Below are 11,403 nucleotides of genomic sequence, written 5' to 3' on the forward strand. Positions count from 1 at the left end.
AAGCAACTTTTATTCATTGAAATGTATTAACCCATAACCACAGACCCTCCGTCATAGTGACTGCAACAGTTTTCCAAAATGTACGGAACACCCCTATTTTTAGAAATGGACCGTTCCGTTTGCGAATAGCAACCAATAAGGGTCTATGCAGCATCACAGTTGGGTCAGTTATTGAAGCTTCTGTGCAATTTAATGGATTTGGGGTTTTCCATGAAATAAAAAAGTAATTTTTCAGCATACCTCAGAAATGCCAACCTTTTGAGTTCCTCTCTAATAAATATGATTATTCTCTATTACTGTGCATCATTTGAGATGTGTTGGATTTTTCTAACCCTTCGTTTTACTTAATGTACAATCAACTGGTCCTTCCTCCCATTAACTCACAGGGGAAACAATTGTGTCCCAATCCTTTTCTTAATTGAAAAATCCACTTGCAAGTTATATTCAGTGAAAGGCATTAATCAAGGCCCTGGGTGGCTCTTTTATCCCAACAGATACGCAAATAAACTCACAAAGGAAAAAAATAATGTGTCCCAATCCTTTTCTTAATTGAAAAATGCACGAGCAACTTATATTTATTGAAATGGATTAACCCATAACAAACTGACCCGCAGTCCTAGTGACCGCAACAGTTTTCCAAAATGTACGGAACACCCCTATTTTTAGAAGTGGACCATTCTGGTTGCGAATAGCTTTAGTTTTCCCACCAAATGAGTTTATGCAGCATCCCACTTCGGTCAGTTGGTGGTGTTTTCTGCAGTGGCGTTTGAATTTGAGTTGCTGTCATTTTGATCACAGATCTTTATTCACATACAGTAGATATATAGTTCTAATGTTGGGGGCATGTTTTCCACCAAAAAGAATGCAGTTTGCTGATCCAACATTCCAAGAAACTGTTTTAACATGGTATGAAGAAGCAGAAAGGGATCTGAGTGAAGTGGGATCGGATTGGGACAAAAATTTTGTAATGGACAATGAGGAACCACCCATCACCACTAATTTTGACATCAGCAACGATGAAGCTCCTGATGAAAGGGATGACCAGGTAAAATCTACGCTCTGCAATCATTTGTATGGCAAGAATAAATTCAAATGGTCTTTTGTAACTTTTGGAAGCAATAGAAACAGAACCAATAGTCTCAATGTTGTTGTGCAATTAATGGACTATGCAGCTAGAGTGATCATTCTGTCTGTAATAGCGTAGCCACAATAGTATGTCTGTGGTTAATCAATGCCCTGTGTGGCTCTTTTACCCCAACAGATATGCAAATCGAGACACAATTTCCCCCTTAAAAGGAGCCAAAAGGTTTGCCTTTTCAGACAACTCCCACCAACGCTATTTGCATATTTCCATAATCCTCTCCTATCAATTTCATCTATTCATTACAGGGAGCAAAAATGTGGCTAAACCTTCTGTCCATACTTGTAGTCCTTAAAGGTAATTATTGCCACTATATATATTATTTTTATGTTCCACTCTTCAATGCAAGGCATCTCTACATATTGATTTCTATGTTCTCCTCTTGCATGCAAGGCACCTATTTAAAAAGCTACTTTCTTCTTAGGAGTCCAATCTCAAGTCCAGTTGGTGGAGTCTGGAGGGGATGAGAGAAGACCTGGGGAGTCCCTCCGTCTCTCCTGCCAAGCCTCTGGATTCACCTTCAGCACCTATGATATGTTCTGGGTGATACAGGCTCCAGGGAAAGGACTTGAATTGGTGGCATACATAAGCTATAATTCTGACACAATTACCTACCCTGACAAAGTGAAGGGGCGCTTCACCATCTCCAGAGACAATGCCAAAAGCCAGCTGTATTTGCAAATGAACAGCCTCAAAACCGAAGACACAGGAGTCTATTACTGTGCAAGAGGCACAGTGAGAGGAAGTGAATCTGAAGCCAAGCAAAAACCTTCCTTTCTTCGGAGAAGCTCTTCAACATGACTGAGCCTCAGACTCTGGATTAATCAATGAGGATTGACCACTGTTCTAGTGAGGACTTAATGCAGGACTGATTTTTTTTTTTTTAGGTATTGGAATCTTTGCTATAAAAAAATGAAAAAAAAGATCCAAGTTCACCTTCTCTGTTTGAAAGCCAATAAATCGCATTCACAGAGAAATAGAATCAAGATCATGTGAAGTATTAGCAAGACTACACAACTGGAACAGTGCATTTAGTTTTGCTCACCACGTTATACAAAAGTTGTTGAGACTTTGGAAAGAGAAGAGCAACAAATATGACTGGGCACCTTAAGGATGAGACATATGAGGAACGGTTGCAGGAATTTGGTAGGGCTAGTGTAATGTAAAGAAGGACTAGGGGTGACACCATTACTGTGTTTTGAAGGGCTGGCACAAAGAAGTAGGGGTCAAACTATTCTTCAAAGTACTAGAACGCAAAACAAGAAAGAATTGATGGAAACTAATCAAGGACAGAAGCAGCGTAGAATTCAATATGAAACTGACTATTTTCATAATGAGATGGACTTTTAGTTTTCGTCCCCAGAGAAACTTATCAAGGTATTTCAAATGTTTGCTGGAAATGGAAACAAAATATCTTATACATTACACATAAAAATCAATTTAAATATATTACAGATACAAATATATATGCCAATCCAGAAGATTTTAATTCTCTCAATGGAATTCAAAAGAACCTAGAATCTTGAGAGAGTATAATCCTTACGGGGAATCCTTGCCTGGATTTAAACCAGGTAACATAGAGCAAACAATATTTTGGATAATACAAAGTTAATTATTTATCATTCTGTTTGAATTGAGATATTATATTTGGTCAGAATCGAGACCTTTGAACTCTGGTGATGCAGAAAACTTGGTCTTGGTCTCCATTCAGTTCATCTGGGTTTCTTAAAAAGGGTATAAAAAGGTAAAAGTTCCCCTTGCAGTCAATATGAGCTTCTCTCAAAACAGGGTGAGACATTCTCCTGGGAAAGGACTGGAATGGGTAGCCTGCATAAGGACAGGCTCATCTCCTTCCACTTACTACCCAGGTAAAGTCAAGGGCTGCTTCACCATCTCCAGGGATGATTCCTGCAGCCAATTGCATCTGCAAATGAGCAATCTGAAACCGGAGGACACAGCTGTCTTATTACTGGGTGAGAGACACATTGAGAGGAAGTGAATCTGAAACCAGACACAAACTTTCTTATCTTTGAGTAGCCCTCAAATTTTCGCAGTCATAGAAATTTGAATATTGCACTAGGATTGGGAAGGGCTGAATAAATCTATATCAATTCAGTTTAGTTTATTACAGTCATAGACCAGAACAAATAAAAACACTCCATAAATATACAATTGAAAATTCCAGGATAAAATAAGTAGATAACAACTAAAATCAATGATAAAATCCTGTCTGTCAATTATACATGGTCTAATTCAGGGCTGGCAACCTTAAACAATAAAAGAGCCACAAAGGTCGTAACCGGAAGCCCCCCGTTTAACTCTGGAGGCAACTGGAAGTCCCGTTTCTCTACCATAGAGTCTCCTCCTAGCATGGCATCCTTTTTCCTCTACCTCTCCTAACTGAAAGCCTTATCAATTCTGGAGCTGACTGGAAAACCCACCCCTTGCCACAGAGTCTCCTCCTGGGGTACCCTGTTTTCCCCAAACCGGAAGCTCCTTTGAAATTTGTGTTGCCGACTGGAAACAGGGAGCCGCAACAGAGGGATGAAAGAGCCACATGCAGCTCCAGGGCCATGGGTTGCTGACCCCTGGTCTAACTACACCAAAATTATAATCAAACTATGTTGCCCATAGTCAGTTTTATACTAAAGGATTAAACAGTGCAATGAGTTTCCAACCTTTGTTGTTTAAGACAACTATAGTTTTTTAGATATGTTTTTTTTCTGATGGGCGCAGAATCCAGCTACCTGTCCTGTAGTTATGGAATGTTCATTCTCAAATACTTTGGCCACCTAATGAAAAGGAAGGACTCACTGGAGAAGAGCCTAATACTGGGAACAATAGAGGGCAATAGAAGAAGGGGACAACAGAGAATGAGGTGGCTGGATGGCATCGAAAACATAGGATGTTTTGCAGTCACGGCGGGTGGGTGGGTTGGCAAGGTCCCCCATCCCCACCCCCAGTTCACTGCTTCCAGTTTGGGCGAACCAGTCCAAACCGGCTGAAAACCACCTCTGTAACCAGAAGATTCAGCAATCTATTACTGGGCAAGAGGCAAAAAAGGGGGAAGTGAATTTGAAGCCAATTGAAAACGTTTCTTTCTTCACTCTTCAAATTTACTAAGTCCCAGGTCCTGGACTAGTCAAAGAAGTTTGATTGCTTTCTAGTGAGAAATTCAGGCAGAACTGATTTCTTCCAGGTAGCAAAGAGTTTGCTGTAAGAAAATGAAATATTCCAAGTTAACTTACTTGGTTTGAAAGCCAGTAGTTGCATTACCAGAGGGATAGAATCAAGATCGTGTGAAGTATAAGTACCGCTTCATAAAGCCTTAGTAAGGTCACACCTGGAGTACTGCACCCAGTCTTAGTCACCACATTATTAAAAAGATGTGGAAACTTTGGAAAGACGACAGAGAAGAACAACTAAGATGATTAAAAGTCTGGAGGGTAAAACACATGAAGAACGGTTGGAAACTTTATTTTGAAAATTTCAGATCTATAATGTTCCCAGAGAAGCTGAGAATCTTTATAAAATGATATATCATTAATGTTTGTCACCAGATAAAATGTCTGAATATTTCAAATCTTTCCTGGATATGAAACCATTGAGGTGCATATTATATTTGGCTCATGTGGAAAAAAAAAACATGTTTAAAAATGCATACAGATATATACACCAATCTAGAAGATTGTAAAGTTCGGCTCAATCTATTACAAAAGAACTTAGTTGAGAGACTATAATCCTTACTAACGAGCCATTTCTGACTTTAGAAGCGAAATCAGAGCTTATTGAAGCTTCCCTGGAACTTAATGCATTTATTTATTTTTATTTATATATTTTGTTTGTCAAACGTGCACAAGGTAACAGGTATAAGAATGAACATAAACATGAACAAAGGAAAAGAGAGTAAGTAGGACAGGGACGGTAGGAACACTGCTGTGCTTATGTACAACCCCACTTAGGAATGAGGAGAGGTTCAAGGTAGACAGTTGGAGGTTGAAGCTGTGAAGGGTTTAATGATGTAACAACAGAGTCAGGTAGAGCATTCCAGGCATTGACCACTCTGTTGCTGAGGTCGCATTTTCTGCAATCAAGGTTGGAGGGGTTTACCTTGAGTTTGTTTCAATTGTTTGCCGGTGTATCATTGTGGTTGAAGCTGGAATAGTCGTTGACAGGTAAGACGTTGTAGCAGAGAATTCTGTGTACTGTTGCTTAGATCACATCGTAGGACGTATTTGAGGTTTTCAATAAAATAAAAGAGCAATTTTGCAGGAAACATCAGATGTGGTAGCCTTTTGATGTCCGCTCCAATAAACAAGTTTACTCTTGATTGCGTTGCATCATTTCAAGAACTGTGGATTTTATTTTCAAGCTTTTGTTTTACTTAATATGCAATAAATTTGTCCTTTCTCCATTAACTGATTGGGGGGATGTAGCACAGTCCCTTTCTTAGTTGAAATATGCACAAGAAAGCTATATTCACTGAAATGTATTAATCAATGCCCTGTGTGGCTCTTTTATCCCAACAAATATGCAAATCCAGAGACAATTTCCCCTTAAAAGAGCCCAATGGTTTGCCTTTTCAGACAACTCCCACCAACATAAACCTTCTGCTATTTCCAGAATCCTCCAGAATCCTATCAATTTCATCTATTAGCAAAAATGTGGCTAAATATTCTGTCCATATTTGTAGTTCTCAAAGGTAATTGTTGCCACTATGTAGATTATTGCAATATTTTGCTCTTGCATGCAAGAGATCTATTTAAAAAAGCTCCTTTCTTTTTAGGAGTCCAATCTCAAGTCCAGTTGGTGGAGTCTGGAGGGGATGTGAGAAGACCTGGGGAGTCCCTCCGTCTCTCCTGCCAAGCCTCTGGATTCACCTTCAGCAGCTCCTGGATGGTCTGGGTGAGACAGCCTCCTGGGAAAGGATTGGAATGGGTGTCCTTCATAGACACAGCTTCTACCACCTACTACTCTGACAAAGTGAAGGGACGCTTCACCATCTCCAGGGACAATGCCAAAAGCCAGCTGTATCTGCAAATGAACAGCCTCAAAACCGAAGACACAGGAGTCTATTACTGTGCAAGATACACAGTGAGAGGAAGTGAATCTGAAACCAAGCAAAAACCTTCCTTTCTTCACTCTTCAACTTTATGGAGCCCCAATCCTGGATTAGTCAATCAGGATTGATCACTGTCCACTGAGAGCTTCATGAAGGACTATTTTGTTCTTGATATCACAGAGTTTGCTGTTAGAAAAATTTAAAAAGTTCATCAGTCTGTTTAAAAGCCAGGGCAACCCTCGGCTGCATTGACAGACTGATAGAATCAAGATTACATGAAGCATCACTTTAAAAAGCCTTTGGAAGATCACACCTGCAATGATGCAACCAGTTTTGGTGACCACATTATAAAAAAAAGATATTGAGACTTTGGAAAGAGGGCAGAGAAGAGAAATAAGTTGACTGGCATCTGGAGGCTGAGACATACAAAGAACAATTGCAGGATTTGTGTATGGCTAGTCTAATAAAAAGAAGGACTAGGGATGACATTTTTTGCATAAAGCAAAATAAAGGCTAAGGGGGCAATCTTATAGTAAACATCAGCTGTTCCAGGCTTTTAATATCTTCTCTAATGTTCGGACAGTGGTGGCTTTTTGGCTTTGAAACGGAGATGAGCAGCCCACCCAAGATTTGTTAACGACTAGCAGATATGTACAGGGATGAAAGTAGAACCTATTTTTTTCTACTTGCATTTTTTTTTTTTTTTGGTGCTTTTAAACTGCTAGATTAGCAGAAGCTGTGGCAAGTAACTGGAGCTCCCCCGTTATGCAGCATTAGGGATTGGAACCACCAAACTGCTGACCTTTCTGATTGACAAGCTCAGCGTCTTAGCCACTGAGCCACCTCGACCCTTAAAGTTAAACATATATTTATTTCATTGGGGCTTAAACAAAATCAGTGTTGAAACATTAAAAGCATGTTGTGCCACAAAAACTAATCAACATGATAAACATTTGAACTATATACGAGGCTTGAAAAAACACAATAATACTCACTAAGCCGTACAGTTGATGTACTTATATGATACAAGATGCATTGAAGGGTTAACATATACAGATTAGTATGGGGTCCCTATGCTTGTTGTGCCACAGGCAACAGCCCATCAGGCCCCAGAGTTAAGGCAGCCCTGAGTATCCTGGCATAAGATAGGAAATGAAACATGAGGATGATCTTTCTAAATATCCAAACTGCCACACAGATATTGAGGAAACATCTGGACCTAAAGAATCTCCTCAGAGAATTAGGAGGATTGCGTCCTCTCCTCACTTTGGACACCAGGGGGCAATGTTGTCACACCAAACTCCATGAATTATGGGGTTGGGGTACAGAGCATAACAAGCATTTCAAGATATTGCTTCATTTTGAAAATATGTCAGTTTTTTATTTTAAGTTTTGTCATACTTCACTGAATGTTCTCTCAAGAGAATTTCTTTTTTTTTTAAATTTTTTAAAAAGATTTTATTGGTAAAAAGAAAATACAACATCCATAACTTGTAAAAAACAATACAACTACATATCGAGATATTCCCATACTATCAAATCATTATAAACATCAAAGGTTAGGTATCTTATTCCTTCCCTCCCTCTTCTCTTCCCTCCCCCCTTACTTCCTTCTCCCCTGCCTTCCCTCCTTTCTTTTCTCCTTTCCTCCTTTCCTTCCCCCTCCTTTCCCTCCCCCGGTCCCCCCTCCTTCTCACATACCTTTTCTCCTTCCCTTCCTCTTTCCCTCCTCCTTCCTTTTCTCTTAATCTCCCTCCTTTCCTCCCTCCCTCCTTCCTTCCTTTCAACTCTCCTTCTCTCTTTCTTTCCCTCCCTCTTTCCCTCTTTACTACCCTCTCCTCTTCCCTCCCTCCTTCCTCCCCCAGTTTCTTCTCCTTCTTCTCTCCTTCTTTCTTCCCACCTTCTTTCCCTTCTCTTCTTTCTCTTCCTCCTCTTTATTCTTCCCCCCTTCTTCTGCCTTTCCTGTTCCTCTCCTTTCTCCTCTCCATCCTGACTTCCCTACTGTCCTCCTTCCCTCCCCTCTAACCTTTGTTACATTTACATATTTTCCTCTGCTGAGGACAACCTGGTTCTCTTTTCCTTTCCTTGCTTAAAGAGGCAAGGATTATAAATCCTCTCACCTCATCTAAAATGAAGTTTAATTGCTAATTCCATGCAGGTAGTTATAGCGGATTTCCTATCAGCTTTTTTAAGTTTTCCCAACATTGTAGTCTAACAAAATTGCTCGACGGTGGGTTCTCACCCCTAATACATTTCTCCTTTCGCTTATCTCTCAGTTGTTGTATATTGTTCATTTGAGTTATTGGTTTAATCGTATTAGGTTAGTCAGCTATCTCTTTTTGTGTCTAAGTCTTCACTGACTCATCAAGCCATTTGTACAGCTTCTCCCAGACTGTATAAAAGTCTGTATCTTCTTTGTCGTTAATTCGCATCGTCAATCTGTTCATTTCTGCTAGTTCTAAAATTTTATTTATCACCATAGTGTTGGTGGGGGCATTTTCACTCTTCCAGCACTGTGCGTAAACAATCCTTGACGCTGTCAGAATATGGACTAGGAGGTATTGGTTAGATTTGCATATTTTTTGATCTATTATCCCTAATAAGAAAGTTTCCGGCTTAAGACATAGTTTAATTGACAAGATTCCATTCAGCCATCCTAGTATTTGCTTCCAATACGCTTTGGCAACCGGACACATCCACCACATATGGTAGTACGTGCCCAGCACTGTTTTACATTTCCAGCATATGGCTGAAACTTTTGAGGAAATTTTCGCCAGTCTTGTCGGTGGAAGATGCCAGCGGTAGAACATTTTATATATATTTTCTTTATAGGCCGTCGATTTTGTCAATTTTAGGTTCCATTCCCAGACTCTTTCCCAGTCATCTAGGTCTATTGTGTGGCCGATGTTTTGGGCCCAGGTTACCATGACTTCTTTTACTCTTTCTGCTTCCGTTTTTCGAATCAGTAAGCAGTTGTATATTTTTGAAATTAGTTTCTCATCTGGTCCAATTAAAATGTTATCTAATTCCTGGTCCTTGTTCTGGAAGCCGGGTTGTGCTAGATCGAATTTGTGTTTGTTTTGAATTTGAAGATATGGCCACCAATCGATGTTTATTCCCTTATCAGCCAAATTTTCCCTGGGGTTTAGTTTGTTTTGGTCGTCTAGCAACTGTTGGTAGGTAACAATTTTATCCAGATTTATCAGATTCAGGTATATCAGGGCTTCCGTCGGAGATATCCATTTAGGTAGTTGCGTGTAGTATTTCCTTCTAATTTCCAGCCAGTCCTTAATTAATACCCCCCTTAAATGGTGTCTACTAAAGTAATTGTGGATTTTATTTCCCTCGCACCATAAGTAGTTGTGCCACCCGTATTGCAGGTCGTGGCCCTCTATTGTTAAGATTCTTTTATTAGCTAACATTACCCATTCTTTTATCCACATAGTTGTTGCTGCTTGATGATATGTTTTCCATTCCGGTAATCCCATTCCCCCTTGAGTTCTTTTATCCTGCAGATGCATATGTTTTATTCTGGGCTTTTTACCATTCCATATAAAGTTTCGAATCATTTTGTCCAAATCATTATAAAAATTTTCCCCTAACTTGACCGGTGCCGTTTGAAATAGGTAGAGGATTTTTGGCAAAACATTCATTTTAATTACTGCAACTCTTCCCATCAGTGATAATTGTAGTTTTGACCAGGTTTTTAAGTCCTTTTGAGTATTCTGTAACAACTTATCATAGTTGTCTTCTTTTATGGAAGAGCATTTCGCAGACAGCCAGATCCCTAAATACTTAATTTTTTTAGTTACCTTTAATTCCATTGTTTTCTCTAGTTCTCCAATCTGGTTTTGGGGAAAAAAATTTATAATCATTTTTGTTTTTTCCTTGTTTATTTTTAAACCGGCCACACACCCAAAGTTCTCAATGTCCTTCATCAAATTCGGTCCTGAAAGTAAGGGGTCTTCCATGATAAAGACCATATCATCTGCGAAGGCCTGTACTTTATATTGTTCTTTTTTTATGGTCAAGCCCCTAATTTCCTGATTTGATCTTATCCGATTTAAAAGAACCTCTAGTGACATAATAAATAGTAGTGGGGAGAGCGGGCACCCTTGTCTAACACCCTTTCCAATTTGTATCCTCTCCGTTAGTTCCCCGTTGACTATGATATTTGCAGATTGCCATGAATATATAGATATAGCTTCATTTTGTATCCAATCTTAGTCACCACATTTTTAAAAAGTTGTGGAAACTTTGGAAAGACGACAGAGAAGAACAACTAAGATGGTTAAAAGTCTGGAGGGAAAAACACATGAAGAACGGCTGGAAGCTTTATTTTGGAAATTTCATATCTATAATGTTCCTGGAGAAGCTGAGAACCTTTATAAAATGATTAATGTTTGTCACCAGATAAAATGTCTGAATATTTCAAATAGCAATAGCAGTAGACTTATATACCGCTTCATAGGGCTTTCAGCCCTCTCTAAGCGGTTTACAGAGAGTCAGCATATTGCCCCCAACAATCCGGGTCCTCATTTTACCCACCTCGGAAGGATGGAAGGCTGAGTCAACCCTGAGCCGGTGAGATTTGAACCCCTGAACTGCTGATCTAGCAGTAGCCTGCAGTGCTGCATTTAACCACTGCGCCACCTCGGCTCTAAATCTTTCCTGGATATGAAATGATTGAGGTGCATATTATATTTGGCTCATGTGGAAAAAAAAACATGTTTAAAAATGCATACAGAAATATACACCAATCTAGAAGATTGTAAAGTTCGCCTCAATGTATTACAAAAGAACTTAGTTGAGAGACTATAATCTTTACTAATAACCCATGTCTGACTTTAGAAGAGAAATCAGGGCTTATTGAAGCTTCCCTGCAACTCAATGTAGTTATTTATTTTTATTTATATATTTTGTTTGTCAAACATGCACAAGGTAACAGGTATAAGTATGAACAAATGAAAAGGGGGTAAGTAGGACACGGATGGTAGGAACACTGGTGTGCTTATGTACAACCCCTCTTAGGAATGGGGAGAGGTCCAGAGTAGACTGTTGGAGGTTGAAGCCGTGAAGGATTTGATGATGTAACAACAGAGTCAGGTAGAGCATTCCAGGCGTTGAACACTCTGTTGTTGAAGTCGCATTTTCTGCAATCGAGGTTGGAGGGGTTTACCTTGAGTTTGTTTCAATTGTT

General features: G+C 39.5%; 1 gene segment (V, D, J or C); it reads left to right on the forward strand.

The window, feature by feature from the left end:
• Positions 1–862: 862 nt before the first annotated feature.
• LOC116521936 lies at positions 863–6,250 on the forward strand (the record flags this gene model as incomplete). The annotated part of the segment is given in 3 exon segments: positions 863–1,045; positions 5,765–5,843; positions 5,928–6,250. Coding segments are annotated over 3 exon segments (585 nt in total), but the record flags the coding sequence as incomplete, so codon positions are not given.
• Positions 6,251–11,403: the final 5,153 nt, after the last annotated feature.

Source organism: Thamnophis elegans, chromosome Z (assembly GCF_009769535.1).
Source record: "Thamnophis elegans isolate rThaEle1 chromosome Z, rThaEle1.pri, whole genome shotgun sequence".
Taxonomy (NCBI): domain Eukaryota; kingdom Metazoa; phylum Chordata; class Lepidosauria; order Squamata; family Colubridae; genus Thamnophis; species Thamnophis elegans.